This window comes from Chelonus insularis, unplaced genomic scaffold (assembly GCF_013357705.1).
Source record: "Chelonus insularis isolate UGA/USDA-ARS -01 unplaced genomic scaffold, ASM1335770v1 contig_77_pilon, whole genome shotgun sequence".
In the NCBI taxonomy this organism is placed as follows: Eukaryota; Metazoa; Arthropoda; class Insecta; order Hymenoptera; family Braconidae; genus Chelonus; species Chelonus insularis.
In genome coordinates, this window is record NW_023276746.1 from 53,751 (window position 1) to 77,626 (window position 23,876).

At 29.5% G+C, this 23,876-nt stretch overlaps 1 protein-coding gene across 5 annotated transcripts in view; it reads left to right on the forward strand.

Annotated features, from left to right (window-relative positions):
• Nucleotides 1-23,876, forward strand: part of LOC118071318 (uncharacterized) — a 72,107-nt gene that overhangs the window by 17,193 nt on the left and 31,038 nt on the right. For 3 of the 5 annotated variants that reach the window (XM_035090405.1, XM_035090408.1, XM_035090407.1), the window contains exons 1-2: nt 1,071-1,212; nt 1,558-2,250. The exons of 1 other annotated variant lie outside the window; for it this stretch is intronic. In XM_035090405.1, coding sequence (XP_034946296.1) covers nt 1,843-2,250 — 408 coding nt within the window. In that variant the 5' untranslated portion in view covers nt 1,071-1,212; nt 1,558-1,842. Of the gene's footprint in view, nt 1-756; nt 878-1,070; nt 1,213-1,557; nt 2,251-23,876 lie in introns of those variants that run through there. One more of the 5 variants, XM_035090406.1, reaches the window with a different exon arrangement.

Here is a 23,876-nt window from a genome sequence, read left to right on the forward strand (position 1 = left end):
GATTCAACTATACTTAATTATGGTATTATATAATTAACATTTGCCTCGTCGTTTTTAGTTTCATTGATTTTTTTTTTTTTTGCAGATAAAGGTATCACGTGGATTGAGATAAACAGAAATAGAACTAGATACTATAACTAATATTTGATGCATATCAATTGATTGACAGCTTTTTTATAATTGATAATAACTTCCTACTTCTACTGGTGTAATATTTTGTAGGAATTTCCGACATTCAATTAAATTAATTTAATATCCTTCAACATGATTAATATTTCACACCATCTAATAAATAACTTCAAAAAGATAAAAGTAATTTAAAAAAAAAAAAAAAAACTCTTAAAATTCATTTTTTGAATCAAAATTAATTTTTAATTCTTATTTACCGACCGAGTATCGATAAATTAGATTTCCCATCAGTCGGTAACATTATCTCAATATTGCCTCTAACCCCTCAAATAACTATCATACATTTACCTACACTCCTCTCGTTCTCCTCTTCCTTGATTCAGCATTCGGTGGTTTGTTATTGATCTTACCTCCTTCCCGGTTTTGCTGAGTGAGTAGCACTTGGCCGATCTGTGTCGAATTGTGTCGGAGAGACCCGATTGTCAAGATATTTCCCCTCAATAGTATATAACAGTGCCTAGAGTATGAGGTGGGGTAGACGTTGATTTTGAGAGGGGTAAAGAGATGAGTGCTAGTATATGTGTGTGTGTACATATATAAGTGTGTGAGTGCGGGGGAGAGGAGAGACAGTCGTGAGCCCGGCGCTAGACAGCTGAAGACTCTGACGACCGTGTCGCCACCCTCGAAGACTTCACGGCGATGTCAGTGCGTGGAAAGCGGCCGGCTGGCGCGGATCGCTTGACGCTTCGTGTGTTATTTAATAAGCTATTTGTGCCTCTATATCTGAAATTTTGTTTCTAATTATAATGATAATATTATTGTTATTGTTATTATTATAAATCGATGATTATTTTATTAATAAAATAATCGCTATAGTTAATGATATCATTTAATGATGATATTAATGTTAATATTAATTTAATTGTTTTTATTTTATAGTATTTTATTGTTATTAACAATTGAATTGTTTTTTGTTGCTTTTTTATTTTTTTTGATTCAATCAATTTTATCATGTTTGGAAGATTCTATTGTATTCAGTACTGTGACTCTAGAGTCCAGTATTGTGTCTCTTCGCGAACAAGGGTGAGATAGAAGAGATTTTTTTATTTTTATCTTTCATGAATTAATATTTTTAAATGAAAAATTAAAAATTATTTTTGAAGTTGGTAAAATAGTTGTTGATGCCATTTTTTTTTTTAAATCTATAGATATAAATTATATTTCTTTTTTTTTTTTTTGCAATAGATGTATGTAAAAATAAGAATAATAAATAAATGACAAATAATTGCTGATGAGTCAGTAGAAGATTAATGACCTCAATGTGCTAATAACACAAAAATGATATTAAAAAAAAAAATCTCTTCATTGTTTGTCTCATACTTGGACATTATTAGTCATTTTTCTTTAATAAAATTTTGCTTTCTTTAGAGAAGAAAAGTGTCAGGTGTTTTAAGAGAACACGAAGGCTTGTGTAATAATATTAAGTGAAGTGTGTTGCGATCATGGTTTGAGTAGGTGCCAGATCAAGTAGTGTAAATAAACTGTAGGATGTTGTGAGTGCAAAAAAGGAGTTTGGGGGGGAGAAAGGAAGAAAAAAAAAAACGATGGCAAAAAAGCATAAACAAGTGAACTAAAAAAATCTCGATCAAAATCCAAAGCTCGGTGCTGGAGGAAAAAGTTGAGTGACCAAAGAGTATACGACAACGGGTGTCGATGGTGGAGGGGGGTAAAAATCAGAGGGAACATCACCGCAGGCGGAAACGGAAGTTTGAAGATCCAAAAGAGAGGACCATAAAACTGGCGTCGCGTGACCACGAATCCCGCGGGACTCGGACCCGTCGACGGACCAATGGCGGATCACTGTCAAGTCGTGGTAGCGCCACTAGTATGCAATGTGGTCTATGTGCTGTATTAGCAAGTCTCTTTAGACGTGCAATGTGCATTGCCGGAAGCCGACGTGGATCTGGTGAATCTTGTTATCAAGAACTTGCTACGGAAATGCAACAGACTCATGTGATGCAACCTGATGAACCGGAAGTTACACCTTGTGATATTATCGTTGCCCCTGACAGCCCGACACCGAAGAAAATTATGCTCAAAAGTGTTCGGGAGGTTCAAGAGGTAAAATTTTTAAAATTATAAATGAAAATTCACTTTTCCTTTTTTATGCGAGAAATATTTCATCCTAAAAATTAGCTTCCAATTTGCATGAAAATTACTGTTCTATAGCAACTCAGTGAAGATATGCTTCGATTGTAAAAATTACTACACTGAAAACAATTTATAGGCTTAGAAACCATACCCTTAGATTAACTATTTAAACTTTAACGTCCATAGTACGGCTAGCAGAGCAACACTTCATTTGCTCATAAGAGTGATATAGTTATTACAGTTGTCCAAATAATTAGAAGAGACAAAAGAATTACTTGGGATTGCTCTCACCATAATAATTTTTTTCAATGTCAGATCACAGTGAAGTAAGATCATGATAATCCTTCATTTTATTGCTCTGTGTATTCTCAAGAATTGAAACAGTGTAAATCAGTGAAATCACAACAAAATAGTGGATATTTACTAATTCTGCAGTCATGATCCCTGTTTCATTTTGAAAAGAGATATTTTCATAATTTATGAAGGTAAAATGACCTGTAAATGACCACCAGCATCCGGCGAATGACCAGTTCATAAAATACTTGTGACTAATTTTTAACCACATTTAGTATCACCTCGAATTGCGAAAAACATATCGAAATTTTATTCAAAAACTGTTGGAGTATGAACAAAATTATCCACTACTTTATTGTATGTAATGATAAGGTTACTTGTTTTTTTTTTTATGTGTGAATGACATGGCGCATGTTTAGGTTGATAGTAAATATACGTCTTAGACTTAGTTTTATTACTCTTCCTAGAATGAGTGTATTGTTTATTTAATAGCTTTTAGGACTGATCAGGACTTGATGATTATTATGTAGTCTAAACATTACTAGTCTCTTTCCAGAGTCAGAGACCAGAGTCTTTCGTATTGTAAGGACATACTTTTAAATCTTCATAATAATGAAAGCAACGTATGATTATTTAGATTGTTTTATTACTTATCAAACTAATTGCTGCTAGAAAAGATTTATAAATGTTAAAAAACGATTTTTTAATTATTATAAAAATCAATGGTTTTTAACTGTTAATAAATAGGTGATAGCAATAAAAAGCCTTAGTTATGAAAACATTAGTGGTTTTATAATGAATAAATCTCATTTCATCGTAAAGAAATAGTTTTTAACAATTAATAAACCGGCGTTCGCAGCGCCACCTAACGTTATATCAACCAGAACTGCCATATTTATCAATTCACCCTTTATAACCTCACTTTTTGCCTTCTGCATATTTTTTATTAATAGAAATATGCATGAAATAGAACCAAATCCTAACCTCATTCGAATTTTATGTCATTTTATATTAAAAAAACCATACAACCCACAATAAAATATGAAATATATTGGTTACTTTAGATCCCTTAATAGCTAAGAAGATTTATCAACTGTCAAAAAATATTTCTTGTACTGTAACAAAGGTATGTTTAATAGTTAAGATAAAATTTTATAATTATTAACAAATATTTTTTAACAGTTAAGAAGCTTCCTTTATTATTACAAATCTTTTTTGTCAGTGTCCTCTTTAAGTTTGTTTAAATTTGCCGTTTACAGGGTAAAAATATCCGTGTTTCAGCATCGCTTCATTAACCAACAAATTTTACCCCAAAGTTTTTTTCATGATGTGCGGGAAAATTTATCAGACGTCACTACTGACGCAAAATAATTTCTACCCAGAATTTTTTTTACCCTACTATTAGTCCGGAAATGTATAGTACAAGTGTATGATCTCTAATCAGCTTGATCTAGGAGATTTAATTAGAGAAAGAAGTGAAAAGGTGAGACTTCAAATCAACTCTGTTGAAAGAAATCTTAATTAGAGATTATAATGCCACGATCATACCAATTACACTTAAGATATCAATTTATAAGTGTAATATAATCGGATCTGTTGATGAAAAATAACCATGCGTGTTTGATAGCCTTCATCTGTTATTCAACTTCTAGTTGCTTTGATTTAACTCGAATACTTCACTCGTGTTTGTTTTAAGTAAGTAACTTACGACCTTTAAATAGTAGAGTAATTTCCGTGCCTGACCTACGACACGAAAGGAACTTTAATCTAGGCTACTACTACGTCATTTTAATTACATACTTTATGACAAGTTTATAACTATCGTTATAAGTAAATCCTAATTATTGATCTTTATAAACTACTGTTATTATTCTTATTATCCTATGAATTTCATGTTATGAGAAAGAAATACATACATTCAATAATCGAATATTTTTAGTTAACAATCGATATTTATTTATCGATTGAAGCTTATTTGATTATATGTATCTAAATCGATTGAGGCTGGGCTTTTCTAACCTCAAATCATTTCAAAGTTTTTTCGTCGGATAATTTATTTTTTATTTATCTTTTTCATATAGAAAATATTTACAGGTGTTAAGGAAAATAGTATATAGAAGGGAAGACAAAGTTTGACAGTGTAAGTGCAGTAAAAATTGCATAATAAATAATTTTTTAGTGGAAGGCCCATGACAAGGACGGCCGCCATGACACCTTAGAATGCACTAAAAAATTATTTATTTTACAATTTTTACTGGACTTACACTGTCAAATATTGTCTTCGCCTCTGTATACCATTTTTCTTAACACTTGTAAATATTTTTCACATGCAAAAAATAAATAAAAAATACATAATCTGATGAGAAAAATTTGAGATGATTCGAGGTTAGAAAATCCCAGTCTCAACTCTTTCAGTCTTGGTGGTTTGTGTCATTAACCACCTCTTCCGGCATTTTTAAATTAAAATTCCTGCCATTTAGCGGAAAACTGTTGAATTTAATTAAAATATAAATACTGAAAGAGAATTATTACACTATAAATTAATTACACTATAAATCTCTAAATTGTTGAAGTGTTTTAATTTAACACACTTAAAGCGTTTTAAAATGATGTTACCATTTGATTAACATTGTAGTCACTTTTTAAACACTACAAGTGTTTTAAATTAAAACATAATGATTTGCAGTGTAGACTTGGAGGTTATACAAAAAATTATTTTTTCAAAATTATTATCTCTATTACATTTTATTTCAAAGTATTCTACGTTATCATTTATCAAAAATTTTTGTACATAAAACTATTACTACAATTTGTGCGCATGCGCCAACATAATTTCTCTGTATAACCTCCAATTCTGCTCTTTTAGTGTTTCAACTATAGAAAAGAGAAGAATAAAGATATTCAAGAGGAAACAGTCGTCGATTAATGTAAACCAATCTCGACAACACTAGTACCAACAGTTAATTTTGCTGATCTTTTGAATTGATCTTGGTTGTCTAGAGTCCTCTAGGATTCTCTAGGATACTTTATGAAGTATGGTATAGGTACTTTTGATAGATGAAACAATTAATCGTTGTTGATTCAATTGAGTGTTTATGTGTGTGCATTAGAACCTGGAGGACATTATTGAGTGATAATTGAATGATGCAAAAATGTTTGGCACAGTTAATTAGATCGATGTGATGAATGTGTGTAAGAAAAGAAACGTTTGTGAAGGTTAAGAGTTGAGTGTATCAAGTTTCGATTGTGACATGTACTTTAGATTCTAGAGTACAAAGCATGTGTAAAGGCATCACATGTGTTCCTTACATAATGACGCATTATTCAATGACGTAAACACCATCTGCATTATATACACCAAGAATTTATGTGCTATTGGCAATAATCGATGCGTAAAATTTTCGCTTTTTTAGAGATATATTTAAAGTATTTCATGCTCTATGAACGGAAATAAAAAAAGTCAAAACAGGCCTGAATAAAATGATCGAGAAAGAAAGCATAAAATTTATAGTGTCGTAGATTATTCTTAGAAGAATTATTAGATAAAAATTTGCTTTAAAAATTCATTTGCAATTTATAAAAATTTATCGCCTTCTTCCTTATTTCCTTTAGCAACTACCATCCATCGGAAATTATTTCTTGCTATTTTTTTAAACTAATTGACGTGACTTGGAAAAGTTATGATATACATGTAATGGATTATAAAAAAAGAAATAATACGATAAGTAAGTTTTTATTTGTTAGAGAAAAACTAGAGGAAGGTGCGTACGTTCTTTACACAAGGCAAGTAGCTGAAAATTGTACGTAGGATTTTATTCTAATTAACTAAATTAATAAAGTATTCTATCACTTTTAGATGCTTAAAGGATTTCAATGAATCTTTTGTACTTAAGGAGCGTATTTTATATTACTTTTAAGGAGCTTCGAGCGTTTAACGAATTAAAGATTAATATTATAAAAATTTTAAAAGTGTTAGTTAATAATTTAGAAAAATTAAGTTTGCTTTATCAATAGATTTCAACGTTTAGTTGAGAAATAATAAATGTATGAAGTTGAGTTAAAAGTTAGGTTAAACATTAAATCCAATGGCATAAATTAATTCAGATTTATTGTAAATAAAACGATCAAAAGTTTTATAATTTTGTAGTAAATCAATTCTAATGGTCAAGTTTCATTTAATATCAAATAATGTTATTTATCTTTTAATTAAATTATTAATATAAGTTTTCCCTATACTGTACTATTAGTCGTGCACAAACCTTCTTAAGGCTGGGCTTTACTAACCTCAAATCACCTCAAATCTTTCTCGTCAAACTGTGTATTTTTAGTTCGTTTTTTTCACGTAAAAAATATTTAGAAATATTTAGAAAAGTGGCAGACACATTGGAAAACAAAGATTAACAGTACAAGTGTTATAATAATCGTAGAATAGATAGTTTTTCGGTGAATTTCGAGGTGTCATGGCGGATGCACTTGTCGTGAGCCCTTCACTGAAAAGTTATTTATTCTACGATTATTATTACACTAGTACAAAAAATCTTTGTTTTCCGATATGTATACCCCTTTTCTAAATATTCCTAAATATTTTTTATCTGAAAAAAATAAATAAAAAATGCATACTTTGACGAGAAAAATTTGAGGTGATTTGAGGTTAGTAAGGCCCAACCTTAAGGGAATTTTATTTTTGAAATTGTCGTTTATGCTATAAAATAAATGTATCACTTTTTGTTTTCAATTTTATGTTCAACTTTCGTTAGACTCAAATTTACTACGAGAATTCTAGGAATAGCACTGCAAATCCAAGTGTGTAATTCTTGTAGACACTTTTAACAAGCTAAGCCTCTTCAATGTTAAATACCGTAAACAAACTATAGATTTTAACACACACTATAAAACGTGTCAACAAATCATCTATAGTTTGTTTACGGACATTTCACATTAAACACACTTTATGTGTATTATTTTAACACGTTAGTGAAACCTTGGGTTTTGCAGTGAGACTTTGATGATTTTCGGTTAATTTACAGTCATGTATTAAAAAAGTTAATGGAGATATAAAGAATCTTCATTGAGCTTAATTTTCTTTTTTTATTTATTTATCTGTTATGCAATTGAGCAATCAGAATGTGATAATTTTGTTTTGTTTTTTTTTTAGTGAATCATACCAAAGAAGGATTAAGTAGAAATTACTCTGCAGTTTATATTGTACAGACAAAAGAAAAATAAATTTTTTAAGATATAACAGGAATTTTTACGAAGAGGAAAAGTAACAAAACAAATTTCACGATGGAGGCCATTTTAACTCAATTCTTCTTTCCGTGCAGTTGAATGCAAATGTAAAGTAAAAATTGACCCATCGAAACCAATATATTTTTCATGCTTTCTTTTTTTCATTAACATGTTAAAAAAAAATCATCAAAACAAGTTTACTTCACAGGAAGTTAAATATACTGTAAGTTCTATAAATAGAATTGAAATTGAAGTCAATTTTCACTAGACCAAGACTTCATTGAGTTGTCTCTTCGTTCACTTCACAGTCAATAAAAATAAACAGAATATTCTCTCCGTTCAGTAACCTGCCTGTAAGCTAAGGGCATTGAATGAAAGCCTCATAAATTTATTATGTTGTCTAAATATTACGTCCGAAAGGACCTAGTCATTTTTGGATCGATATCGGAGAACGGAGCTTGTAAAACTTGAAAATAAACAGTTTTCGAACCTTTTCCACTCAAATTCTAGTAAAGTTTGTTAAAAATAATACTAGAGAAAAAACAAATAATAATAATAATGTATGAAAATCTACGTAAATTGTTCTTGTAATTATTACACAATAAACAGTAAATACTAGTTACTGTTTATTGCTAGTTTTTATTTATTATCCTAAAATATTATGAACATAATAATAATATAGTGTCTCTGGAACTGCACAAGTAGTGGACACACTTTTCCACACTTCGAATATGTTAAAAATATTTCAATGAGCTCATTTTATGCTTACTTTATTGATTGTTGATTTAAATTCAACTCAGTTTGGTGGACTACACTTCATGAAAATAAGACATTAATTATTTAATCATTGCAGCTGTACTTGCATCATATTTGTTATTATAATTATTTATAAAACAAAAAAGAATAAGAATACTTATGGATTCTTTATTAAACGATAGCGGATTGTGCTGAGAAGTTAAGCATAATATTAAATAAAATCAAAGGGTCCTTCGATTGACCCAAGTACTTAAGGTTATATAATAAAAAGAGTAATAAAATAAAGAGAAATAGTTTGGAGTCCTTACAAATGTGTGTTAAAAATACACATGTTTATATTTCCTAAACTTTACGCTGTTTCTCAGTTGCGGACGAAAAGCAATAAACCGTCTCAGATGCGGACAGGGTCCATCCAGGTTGTGATCATTGTCTTAAATTTCATCTCCGCCTACTAAGTACAAAAATCTAAAAATAGGGAGGAGTAGGTAAAATAAGTAATGCTTATTGGTTCGAAGATTACTTGCCAATTTCTACAATTTTGTAGAGACGTCTCACTTTCTGTAAGACCCCCCAAAAAGTGTTTGAGAGCAGAATCAACTTGCCAACTTCTACAATTTTGTAGAACCATCTTATTTTTCGGATGCAGATTTGCGTTATATTTATCTGTAGGGTGGGACATATTTTTCTGTAGGCGGGGCTAATTTCTTACTCTGTTTTGGTACCTGACTATTTTCTTATTGACCCCGTCCGCAATTGAGACTACTATGGTCAAGACCCTGTACGCAACTGAGACATTTTATTACACTATTTTTGGGCCTTGTCCGCAATTGAGGTGCAGCCAAACTTAAAACTAAGTTGTTAAATAAATAAAGAATGAATTGAGATTCGTTTTTGTTCAGAGAATCCAACAGAGTGAGAAAAAAACTGTAGTTTTTTCTTCAATAAATGATAGCCTGTCGTTTCGGGTAAAAAAAAGGACAGTAAATAATTTGTTAATTAAAATACATTACAATTCTTTCTTGTGAAAATTTTATTATGAGTCAAAATGGTGAACTATACAAAAATGAATAGAAAATATTTTGTAGTTTTTGTACATGATTCATGAGGTTTATAAGAATTGTTATAAATTATAATTAGAAGGAATTGAGTTTAATAATTGATTAGACAAAATGGGACATTATTTTCAATTTATTTAAATAGAAAGATAAAAAAATATCGTTAAGCAGACTGAAAGGCTTTTACGAACTGATGCACATTATTCTGAAACTACATGATATCCTTTGAGTCCAAATAAATCCTAAATTGTGTTTAATAAATAGTCTTTAACATTCTTAAAGAAATAATATAATTTTAGTTTTAAGACATGCTTCCATCATAAATCGGAAACTCATGCAGAGTATCGATACACTGATAGAATGATTTAATTGGTGGGACTAAAGGAATTCATTAAAATTATTTTTCAGCATTTTTTTTTGATAAAAAATTCATATTGTTATAAACAATGTCGTATTTGATTGTGAACAATCATGTCTAGTCAATATCGACTTCATTTTCGAATAAAATTGTTATTCTTTCGCTTAAAAGTATTTTAAATAATTCATCTTTGCATTTATTTATTATTAGTTTTTTTGTTATAAAAAAAACGGCTTAACCGAATTTGTTCAAATTTCTTTCAGATTTTTTTTATAATAATATCTTTCGAATAAATTTTAGTTGAAGTTGATATCTCAATCCGTTCTTGAGATCTCGAAAACGAAAAAAATGCTGACGTCCGTACAGACATACGTACGTACGTACACACACAAATAATTCTAAAAATTGGTCAGTATGCTTGCAAATATCTTGAAACGTGGAGATATGATGAAAATTCAAATTCCACCAATCGACCCAATTTCAATAACTTCCTAATGGAAGTTAATAACATATTTATTTGCTGCTAATTAATTATGTTAGACTCAAAGAAATCCTTGTATCAATGTACACAAACAAATACTGAAGAACGTCATTTATTGAAATTAATTTAATGAATAAATTTCGCACACAGTCCAACAACAATTGTCAAAATTATTAATAAATTCTAAAAAAAATATGTATTTGTTTTTTAATTCAATCAATCGTGGTTCTTAAGATCATCAACAGTGTCCTATAAAACCCGAGCAGTGGTTCTTATCTAAAAAATTTAAACCTTACATAGAAGGAACACTTGTCTGACCATTACGGTAACACCTACTTAGCCATACTCGTTATAAAACTCAGTGAAATTTCCAATGGATGGAAAAATATTTTTTTACTTTACTCAAAGTCAACGTTTTCTCTAACATAGTAATAAATATTATAAACATGAGATTGTTAATAATAAATATATTTTCAACAAAAATGAAAAATTATTTAAATCATTTCCCAACCTAAACAAAATTAAATTCATTCGTTTTATTTCTATTTGAAAAAAGAAGACTTAATCGATTTAAAATTTAACTCTATTAATGCAACAATAAATATTGAAATATATCGCATAGATGTGTTGAATAATAGGAGGAAGTTTAGTTGTAAAAAGATGAATGGAAATATTTTAATTAAACTTTTGATTGTGATAAGAAACAATAATAGAATTGTGAAAAATTGTTTTGTAAGAATAAAATAGGATGTGGTCGTCAATAAATCAATATCAATAAAAGGAGCAGAGGAGATAGTTGTATTGCGATCGTACAACTAACCAATGACTTCTAAGGAACAGCATTGGGATTTATGACGTAAAAGATCAAATAAATCAGGTCAATCGCTTTGGAGAATGCATATTATTTATTTATTTCTTACCATCATTTTTATTTGTACACTCAGACAGATCTTCAGATGATTTTAATTACTTAACGATGATATCATGATATATAATCATTAATATAATTAAAATTGTTGGAATTGTTTAATTGGATCATAGCTAGAGAAATGATTAAGACATTCACACTGGAATTATATTTATGAATTTTTTATTGCGTTGTATGAGCAAGGGTGAAGTTTGATTAAAGGTTGACCGAATTAGGGTAGAGGGCAGTGAATCGTGAGGCATTCGATTACTTAAAAAGACTATTTATTTTTTTCATGTAAAATAAATAATCACACTTGATAAAAATATAAACAATTTTGAGAATCTCTTTGGATGAATTCAAGAATTTTTTTGAGCTGAATCATCCAACTGATTTTGATTTAAAGGATGCTTTAGAGATCGCTTTAAAATGGAGTGTTTTGACAAAATTAGAACATTGATTTTATTTTAGAAATATTTGTTTAAGGCTTATAAACAGTAGGAATAATTTTTTTTTAAGTTTTTAGAATTTCTAAGATCCTTAGTTTGGGTTTAGAAATTTTTTTAGGTTAATTATGGAACCGATTTTAATTTTGACAAGATTAAAGAAGTGGCAGTTGTTAGAATTAATTTGTTAGTTAAAATTGGTTGTTAATGATAACAATGATTTTTCTTTAATTCTTATGGGAGTGGATTTTTGATTGCCATTGAAAATTTCATTTTTTCTTTAGAAATAGAAATGGGTGACGTCATATTAAAGCACTTTTAATGTTCCAAAATAAAACACTAAAATTTACAGTGAAGAAATTTGTTATAATAAAAGAAGCTTCTTAACTGTTAAAAAATCTTTTTCAATAATTATAAAATTGTATCTTAACTATTAAACATAGCTTTGTTACAGTACAAGAAATATTTGTTAACAGTTAATAAATCTTCTTAATGATTAAGGAATTTAAAGTTATTAATATAATTCATGGTTTATTGTGGATTATACAGTTTTTTAATATAAAATGACATAAAATTCGAATGAGGTTAGGATTTGGTTCTATTTCATGCATATTTCTATTAATAAAAGATATGCATAACGCAAAAAGTGAGGTTATAAAGGGCGAATTGATAAATATGGCAGTTCTGGTTGATATAACGTTAGGTGGCGCTGCGAACACCGGTTTATTAATTGTTAAAAACTTTTTTTTAACTGTTAAAAAATATTTCTTTACGATAAAGTGAGATTTATTCTTTATAAAACCACTAATGTTTTCATAACTAAGGCTTTTTTATTGTTATCAGATATTCATTAACAGTTAAAAAACATTGATTTTAATAATAATTAAAAAATCCTTTTTTAACATTTATAAATCTCTTCTATCAGTGCAGATATGATAATAAAACATAAAAACTATTCAGTTGCACTAAATATTATTTACCCAAAAAAATAGTTTACCTGAAAAAACTGTAGTGTTAAGGAAACGTTTAATGACCCCAATTAGAAAATGCTGACTTTTAATAATTAAACAAAATTGCCATTCAATTTTATTGATTGTAAATTATCTTGAGCAATCTAAGAAGTTTTATATTCCATCATCGAATGCAGTCTTGAAAGAGAACACGATGAATCGTGAATACCAACTCTCTAAGTGTTGCAATGACGACACGCCCGTCCTCGCTCCATTTTCTCTTTTTTTTTTCTTTTTCTTTATCACAGCGCCCCCCTACTCCCCCTGCTGACAAAAAAATCGTCTGTCAGTTAATATTTAATCAATTTTGATGAAATATTTTGATCTCAGACAATAAAATATTATTTCCAGTTATTATTTAATTCAATATACCAATTAATTTGATAAAAACAATCTTTTTGTGTTCCAATCCTTTGTGTCCAGTAGAGATACATTTTTTTTTTCTGTACCTTTGTGTGCATATCGCTGTTAAAAAAATATGTGAGTGTTTAAATGATTGAGCGGATTTACGACTCTCTATCAATTGGATTTGCTTTGTAAATGAATTTGAAGACCAGGAAACTAGTTATTTGAAAGAGGGAATTGGAAATTTTAACAAATAAACTGTTTAACTTCAGTCAAGTGACGGTAAATAATGAGATAAAATTGTCTGTACATATTTTATGTGATTTATAGTTAACAAATAAACTTGGTGATATAAATGATTTATCGAATCATTTTCGAGGCTTAATTTCCGATTTATCGAGTTCTTTTTCTTGAAATTTTTATCTATAAAGTTCCATAAAAAAGATCATAAATTATATAACGTCTTAGATTATTGAAAGATGTTTTGAGTAAATAAGTAACTTTTATATGTGGTAAAAATTATTGCGTTTTATAAGTAACTGAATTTACGATCTCCAGTATACCAATGTATTTGAATTTCATTCGGTAAATTACCGTCCGAGTCGGAAAATAAAACTTAATTTAAAAAAAAAGATAAAACTAATAATTTTATTTGCGTAAGTAAGAACTGCTCAGGCGAAAATTGATCTCAAAATAGGCTTTCCTTTAAATCTAAATCAAATTTTAAAATTTTCAAGAGCTGCCCTCTATTTAAAATATCAGTGCTCTTTAATGGTCTGAGTGCGACCCGATTTTTTTGTTTTCAAAATTAACGTCTTAAAAATCTGAAACGTTAAACCCTCGTAAAAAATTTCTGGAGCTTTTGTGCCAAAAATCTCTTTGAGGTTTTCGATCATTTATGAAGATAACACGTAAAAAAATTTTGGTCCAAATCAGAGGTGTCTTTTTTACGACTGAACTATGTCAGAATTAATTATTATAATTATCACAATGAAGTCATATTAATTATAATTATTATTAGGAGATCAGGCGTGAAAGTTTTTCCTAAATTGCAAAATGCTGCTAGTTTACTATTTTTTCAGTTGTTTGATTCTGAAAAAAAAATGGCTAGACTGTTTTTGCTACACGGAAAAAATTTTCTAGGAATTTTTACTAGTCAATTTAAAGTAAATTTTACTAGCCAAAAAAGTGAAAAGCTAGCAATTTTTATGTAGTAAAAATAGCTAAAAAAACTTAAAAAAAAGTACTAGTTTGGCTGGTAAAAATTGGAAAAAAGATTAAGGTATAAAATTAGGCAAACAGACGTGTTCTAGCGTAGTAAAGTAAGAACATCTGAAAGTATAAAATAATCCTTTGATATAGGCATAATTATATTTAATTGATATATTGAATAAAAAGTAAATTTCTGAATTTATAAATTTTTTTCTAAAAATTTTTATCAACCAAACTAGTACTTTTTCCTGAGTTTTTTAAAGCTATTTTTACTTAAAAAAAATTGCTAATTTTTAATTTTTGTGGCTCGTAAAATTTACTCTAAATTGATTAGTAAAAATACTTAGAAAATTTTTTCCGTGTAGAAACCTATTTAGTTCTACACTGAAAATCCGAGATAATTTATATAGGTGTCAAATTCATTCATTTCATGTGTGTTACATGGCTTACGCCGTTAACAAACTATGCTACAAGTGTAAATTTTTTACACACTATTATCTGTGTAAAAAGTGTCTACAAAATTACTATAGTCCATTTATGGCGTTATACATTATCTGTGTAAATTTCAAACATGTGTAACGGGATTTTGGATTTGCAGTGTAAGTACCGTAATTATGTGCCGAATGCAATTGGTCCCATGTCGATATCATTCTTTGTTCTCGATATAATTGAGACGAAAAATGATTCCGAACGCACGTACGAACATACGTACATACACACACACGGACGTCTATTTATAAAAAATGTTGTATTCGACTGTGAGGACCTTGAAATGAGATTTGTCAAAATTCGGGATTCGTAAAATTGAACCCATTATTTTAACTTCCCACTTTATTAAACAAATTTTTCTTTAATTACTTGTCGATATTACCATTACTAGAATTTTTATTAATTTCAAAATTAAAGAAAAAAGTATTAATTAATATTCTATTAATGATGTATTTCAATCGTTCAGAAGGTTTATTAATGAACTGGTAGTCCTAAGAAAGGCACTATCGTAAATGAATTTCTCCTCTTCTTCCGGTGGGATTCTAAACTGCAACCGCTGAATTCGAAGGTGATGCCTTAATCCGCGTAGTTATCCGGATACTTTAATAATAAATTTATTTTCTATTACATTGACTTCTTTTCGTTATCAGGTCTAAAGCAGGTCTTATAATCCAATCAACCCTAACTGATATTAAACCCTGTTTTCAACCAAATAGTTTTAATGAAAGTTTCATTTCCTCCAAGTACATTAAAATCAACCTCAAATGTGTTCGAATCAGTCTCAAAATATCTAAATCGGGTTCAATTTCAGTGACATATTTTGATATCAAAAAAAAGGTTTAAATCAGGTCTTACGTTTTGGATTGAGTGGAAAAAATTGACAAGCATGTGACGAAGAAAATCTTAAAATTTTTGTTTAGAATAAATATTTTTTACCCTGAGATTTGTCAAATGAAACTGGATAGTTACATAATGTTGTTTTCTTTTTATTCTTCATTTTTGATCAATACATCCCTCCTCTGAGCTCACTGAACCCTGAGAAATTCATAAATTATCTGAAAAAAATTCCAATCACCGATTTCATAATAATGTTATTGCCACTCTTCGGATGACATTTTGAATAAAAAATTTCCTTTCGGTATAATCAATCATTTCGTCTCCAAGTAAACTTTATTCCCTCATGATTAACCCTCCTGTAAGCTCCATTTTCATCCCCATGTATTATACAAAAAAATTCATAGGACTTGTAGGATCTTGGGAAAAGAATTTATTTTCTTAATTGTTTTTTTCTTTCACACAATAAAAAAAATTTTCTCATCAAATCATCCTTAAATCTGACTAAAAATTCAGAAAGATTGTTTGTAATTGACAAGAATAAAATAACTGACTAAATTACCTTTAAACCCGAATAAAAATGATTGGGTGCCCAAAAGAGGCCTAATTCTCATTAGAACTTTATAGGATACCATGGACACTTAGTGCCTAACTTAACTTCAATTTGGCCATTAATGAAGAAAAGGTTAACAATACAAACGCTCCAATCGTTTATATCCTATAGTAACTCCATGAAAACACTCCAGGACAGCCATTGTGAGCCCAAATGATTTTCCTGGCCCATAATCCCATGTAGGAACTGCCAGAGCTGACGATCGGGTGAACTTTGACCCAACACTGGGTTGTCTAATTTTGACCGAACGGAGTTCATTCGAGGTTGGACCAAGTTAGGCATACAATTGATCTACCAAGAATGAGTAGGTTTTTGCACCTAATTCCAACCCATTTTCTGAAAATAGGTATGATGTTTTGATTTTTGGAATTTTTAAGGCCCATTGTAATTCATATAACTTTTCGTAAGATCACAAAAATATTCAAATAGATATTTGATTCTGTCCATCATTACTATAAATTTCAGTAATCTGCACTATTTTTCCGGGAGGAAAACAAGTTTTTACTCCAATATTTTTTCTTCATTCTCTCTAAAAATGAAACAGTGAAAATAATGAAATGTGCTGCAGAGTCAGTGAATATGATACAACTTATTCAAACAGTGGTTTAATTTACACTGAAAAATCAGTGAATATAAATGAATATTCACTGATTTTACAGTCCATCGTATAGAGTCTCTTAAGATGGAGTCCAGCATGACTATGGTTCCTTAAGTTCTTATGGAAATTTAGGCAGAACTCAAGTAATATGGCGTTGCCAGACTCTGTCTAAAAGGACTCTACCATCGTATTGTTTTCACTGCTTTCTTTTTAGAGAGTATTGAAGAGTAAATTTTCACTCCTCACTCCTGCCTAGTAAATTTTACTCCTTCTTAAAAAATAATTTTCATTATTTTATTTCTGATAAACAAAAAAATATCATTAGTTTTTATGAATTTTGAACTTTTCTTCAATAAAACAAGTTCTACCCCAATTCCCCCAGTGAGAACTGAAATATTGCTTGAATTCTCTGAATCATAGATTAATCGCCTGATATTTTTCTTCATAGAATATTAATTCTTCCTTCTCAAGACTTGATAAATTTAGATGCACTGAATTTTGTTTCGAGTGAGAATCAAAATATCCCTAGAATCCCTCAGATGAAAGATTTATTCCCAGATGATATTTTTCTTTATAAAATAATAGCATCTTTTTTTCCAAGACTTGATAAATTTCCCCATCGACTGTGCACACCTGTTTCACTACATGTGCATTAAAGTAACTGCACTGAATAAATTCCAGTTGTTCTAAAAGCTAACAAAAATAGCATTATGATCATAAAACTCGTTTCTTTTTATTTTATTTCCATCTTTACGGCGTGTTACTGCACATTGTGTGGGTCATAAAATTTTCATAGATCAGGGAAAGTAATAACAATGGTAGGGAAAAAGCACTGAAGAAAAAAAAAGGCCAAAGTATAAAAAAAGGAGCAAAAATTATCTTAAAAAAAAAAAAAATAATAGAATGAGAAAAGAAAAAAAAGTAGAAGAAATAAAAGGATTAAGGATTAAAGGGAATAGTAGAGAGACACTAATTGTCCTCAGCGAGCAATTAATATGTTATCGTGGTTTCAACACAGCTAAAAGACACGCCTGAGACATTTAATTTAGTCTCTGTCTCACTTTCATGACCAACAGTTATTACTTAATCGATTTGTTTTCACAGAAAAACAGTTTTTTTTTATCCAAAAGTAGGAGAGATAAAAATAAACTTAGTATTCTAGCTGTGTTGTAGTCTCAATTCCTGATGAAGAGAGGGGGATGGTGGATGCACTTGAACATATAGAAAAGTTGAGAAAAAAATGATTAGTGGAATGAGGCTAAGTTGGTGGTGGTGGTGGTAACAGAAGGGGAGAAAAAGAGAGAAGAAGCTTGATATATGGGTCATCCTCAGAGATTTTTTAGCGTTTCAGAGTGAGGGTGATGCCTCACTAAGAGGTTAATCGAAAAAAAATAGTACATTGAAAAGTAGTTCAAGTTGTGCTTCGTGGTATATTTCGTTTAACAATATCTATTTTGGTAATTTTGTTACATAATTGAAAGGTCTGCTTTTTTTAGAGTGTAGGTATTTTTGAGAGATAAGTGACTGTTGATGTATATTGATGTAATGAAATAAGTATCATTTATTATTCAGATATTTATTCTTTTCAAAAACTTCCTGAAATATTTTTTTCAATTGTTTATTAATTGTAAAATAAAAACAAAAACGAATTTTTCTTTTTTCTGAGCAAAGAAGATCTGATGTTTTGAGATAAAGATGTTGGTAATTAAATTTGTACACTTTTAGAACATGAATTATATTGTAAATCCAAGTGTTTACAATGCTAATTGCCATAAACAAACAATAGAATTGAGACCTCGAGTAGATTTTTATTTGTTTTACAATCCCTTGATAAAGACTGAATTTGTCCTAAAAAAACCCTTGTTTTATTCCTGATATCATTGAATATTTAAATCTCCGCGATTTTCAATAATACAGAGGAAAAGAGTGCTTTTTTTCATTCGTTAATATTTTCCGAGCGGACAATATTTAATTAGGTTAAATTGTTCAATGAATATTTTATTAATTTATTATGTGCATCGAAATTTATTGAATGAAAATCTGAATTTAACAAAAAATTTTAAAAGTCCTATTATACTAAAGGAGATAGCACCATATTTAAAGATGACTGCTTACATGTAAGATGCCATATTAAAAAGTTTCTGATTGGATACTTTTCAAATTTTATTGTTTCATGTACAAACAACAGATGGCGCTTCTTTTGTATTTTATTGAGGCTGGGCGGTATTTATTGGAGTATTTTCATCGTCAATTTTTTTCACCACAGAATATAATTTATTTATTGGTTTTTTTCATATAAAAGATAATTATAAATGATCTAAAAAACAATACACAGGATTATATACAAAGTTTTTTAAAAAAAACGCAGTGATAAAATTATGATAATGATTTAAAAATTAACGGCTGATGAAAACTGGACTTACCATTTAAACGAAAAACGAGATCATTAATTCGGGAACGTTTTCGAATAGATATTTCATAAAAAAATTGCAGCTGTTGAATATTTAATAAAGAAATTATTAATTGAAAACTGTGAGATTATGCATTTCACGTTTACAATATGGCCAATATGAAAGTCATCTTTGAAATTAATTATCAAATTTATAGTAATAATTAACAAAAAATTTTCGTAATTTATCCAGTAAATACTTTAATCAATAATTCAATGAGTTATCATTCGTTTTATAGAAATTCAATGGAGCCTCCTTAAAGCCTCCATTAAATACGCTTCTATGTGCTAGAACTACCTGAAGGTATTTCGGATGCTAATTTTCGCAAACTTCACATCCCCTTTTTTTTATACCAATTGAGAGAGAAAACAATTTTTCTTGATTCCCTGGCCGAAAGTATAGCTTTCCTGGCCGCATTTCGCTGCCGAAACAACGACTTTTGTGGTCTACTCCATTTAATGCGTACTTCGATTAACTGAAAGATTTTTGTGGCTCGGAAACATAAACTAATCTATTGAGGAGATGACGAATGGCTTAAGGATGTTATCCACATGAATATTATGTTTATTTTAACCAGATGAGCAATAAAAAAAAAGTTGAATATTTCAATAACTCGTAGAATAGTCTACATATGTTTACAAAGTAATAAAACATAAGAAATAAATGAAGGACAAAAGATGCATTCAATCCTTCATTAAATTTGAAAATTGTACATTCAACGATTGTACTTTCAATTTTACTTGTAATTTTAATTTCTTTTTATCAAATATGTAGAATAATTTTATATCAAGACTATAAACATAGTATAATAGTATTATTGTTGGTTAATATTTGAGTTTCCTGTAATGAGTGTTACTATTATTTATGTATAAATATTTTTAAACCAATTCCTGACTTTGAACTTTTTTGCTGATGCCCGCCCCCGACCAGCAAAAACCTCGGCTTCGCCTCGGCTCTGCAAAAGTCGGGAGGACATCCTCCATACAACTGTTTAGCTTATCAAGTGATTATCGAACTTACTTTCGGCGAGATCAAGAAAAATAGTATACGACATACGGCCAAAGAAGTTGAATGCCCCGGTGTGTGTGATATAAGGCCGGGAAATTCAACTTTCTGGCCTTGGGTCGTAATATACTATTTCACGAAATGTTTTATCAACAAAATTTTTTTACCACACACTTGTCGAGATATTTCATATTAAAAATGCCAATAAATGCATGTGAGTAGGGTTAAAACGACAGGAAGTAATTAGTATTTCATAGAACATAAAACAAAAGTTATTGATAAAACAAAAATTGTATGACGCCTCTATCTTTGTCTTTTTGTTAGTTTAAAGACAGTAGAAAAATATGGCAACAGCGCATTGAAGTACCGCTCTTGTTCAACTAGATAATTTTTTTGATAATTACAAATTCATTAGCAAACGATAAAAATGAATGTCTAAAATTTGAAATTATTCAAACTGATTGAAATTCGAAATATGATGTCTGTATTGCAACAACTTATTTTCATCTTACTATTAAACTTTTTTTAAGAAAGGTTAGACTGTACATACGGTGTTGCCATATTTTGTTATTTGTTCCGGAACGTAATCAAAACAATAATTAAAATTAAAAAAAACTTTTATAATAAATATTAATTAAATTTATTGGTAGTTAAATATATATTAGAAAAAAATTATAAAAAATTAATATAATGCATATTACATCTTATTTTAAAATATAAGTTATTTTTTTTTTAAACACTGTTTTCATCCCTGCCCATTTCCATCCGAAAAACCTTAAATTAAATTTTTCAGTTAATTACAGAATTGAAGTAGTTGTCGATTTTTATCGAACATTCATCATAATATTTATCAATTCTTTTTACTTAAGACTAAAATCTATCCCGAAATTAATTTCTCCATACGCTCAAATAATGAAATGCAATTTAATTCTTGGTTTTAAGCTCAATAAATTCGCATAATTGTGTTGATTATTTCATGTTATCATCTTAATAAGAAGCATTCGTTACAGGATGTGACACATCGATGTAAATATAAAATGTCTATAGGCTCCCCATAGAATTACAATTTTTTATGGATTATTTTGGCCATGAGAATAAAAAATATGTCACAGATTGAGGGCAAGACAGATTGAGGTTCTGCTGTATGTATTAATTGATAAATCAATTTGTTATATCTTTCATCATAACATTAATTGATAATTTGACCCGAAGATACTTAAAGAGAAAATATTACTGCCTATCACTGTCCTAGGATGATTAATTGATGTTTATTTGGATACTCCAAGTGATAGAGTAATACTAAAAATAGAATAATGATGGGAAATGAAGATTATTATTTTCTTTTTCTTTCGCTATATTTGGGTGATCTAATTATATCTCAAATAGATAGGTCAACTAATTGGGAATTGAGTTCACCACTGAATATTATCAATGTTTTACATATAAAAAAATTTTTTGTTTACTAATACATGAATTAAATGAACAATCACGATCCACAAACAAGAGATGAGTAAATAAAATAAAAATATCTTTAGAAAAAAATATGGTAAATATTTAAAATATATTCCCCAGCCCCATTTGCTAATTTAGTGATTTATTAAATTTGCTCAAATTTAAGGCCGTAAGAGGGCCGGCGGAGTTCTCGTCGGACCACGATGAGTATGGGTACGTCCAGGAAAATAGTAATTAAAGTATTGCGATAGCTTGAGTGCTGAAGCACCTAACGCGCCAACTTGAGGGGTCCAGGTTCGTGCGAATACAAAACTGTGTAGATGGGATAAGGCGGGAGAGGGGGGGGGCTATTTAGATAATTACCAAGTGTTTTTTCAATTATTCTGTGTTAAAATTATTACTGTAAATCAGAGCGTCTAGAATCTAAACATTTAAAGTGATTACAATGTTAAACTCCACAAACAAACTATAGGAATTTTGTACACGAATTTTAATCACTTATACAAGAATTCTTGCTGTTTATAAAAATGCGATAGTTTTTTCATGGAGTTCAACATCGTAATTGTCATGTGTGACGGGAATTTAGATTCGCAGTGCATTTGATTAAGATTGTAGTCATTTTAGGTACAGTTCCTTTCAGGGATTTCTCTATTTTTTAGCCAATTAAACACATATAGACAACTTCACAACTACCTCAGGACGATTCTTAGCGAAAAATATATTCTGTCGAGACCAGGACTTGAACCCGGACCTTCTAGTTATGCGCTGGCTGCTCTACCAGTTAAGCTATCTCATCAGTCAATATAATTCGCTTCAAATCGTACCTGTATTCGTCAAACGTGGCTCCCTCTTCGCTCTGTGCTATCTCTCATACGGCCTAAATAAATTTATTCGCTATATAAGTGTATCCCAGCACAAATAATTTATTTTTGAAGGTGACTCTTTGAATGCACCTCGAAGTGTTTTAAAAGTGACTGATATGTTGATCAAATGGATGATGTCAGTTTAAAACACTTGAAGTGTTTTAAATTAAAACACTTGCAAATATGAGATTTTCACTAGTGTTTACTACTGTGAAGGTAGGCATTCCTCTCATCAATGTATCATCTGAGTTAAAGTCGTACTTCCATCCCACTCAAACGTATTTTTCGTCATACCCGCACGAAAAGTTCACTTTTCCATTAGAGAGTAGTTAAACTTTCCAAGCAGGTATGACGAAAACTCATATTCAGTCCTAAAGAAAATAATTAGACTAGCTTAAACTATATGTTTACCACCCTTGCCTTCAGGTTGTAATTTTACCCGTGATTTGAACTAGACTACATTTCCTCCCTAGGTGTGAAATGTACTATTTCCGGCGTATCAAGCTATTTTCAATATTTTTTCAACAGTAGGATTTTAGTAATTTTTTTTTTGCATTTCCTCAAGTCATCAAAATAAGCTTAATAATATTTAATTCAAGATCAGAAATTCTTCCCACTGTTATTTTTATACTAACCAGTTATTTTTTGATATATTTTAAAAAATTGTGCCAGAGATAAAAAAAAAATTTGTCACTTGGCGCCTTGTAAATTTAAAAAAATCATCGTTGTCGTATTACACACATTGTACGACGTAATGGATTATTAGTCGTCTGACCTCCTCTCGTGTATTCTTTTTTAATTCAGTATTTTATTTTTCTTTCTTTCTTCTTCCTCTACTTGATTTGAAGATGAGAGAATGTGTCGTACAATGTCCTCGGAAAGATACAGTAGCGCACGTGGCCTCCGTAAAAATAGCATGCTATTATATATTATGAAGAATTGAGCGTGTGTATTGTATGACGATGAACATAGAAAACAATAAAAATTTGAAAGAGTAATTTAAACATTTTTCCTTTGACACTTAATAAGACTGAACATAAATTACAAATCACAAATATCAACAAAAAAGTGTTTTTTTTTTTATTTTAATTGTCTAAAAATTTATTTTTTAATTCTCAATTTTCCGTAAGTAATTAATTTACTCTTTGATGCAATAAAAATATCTCTAATCGGATTAATTATTGAGTATTTGATTAATA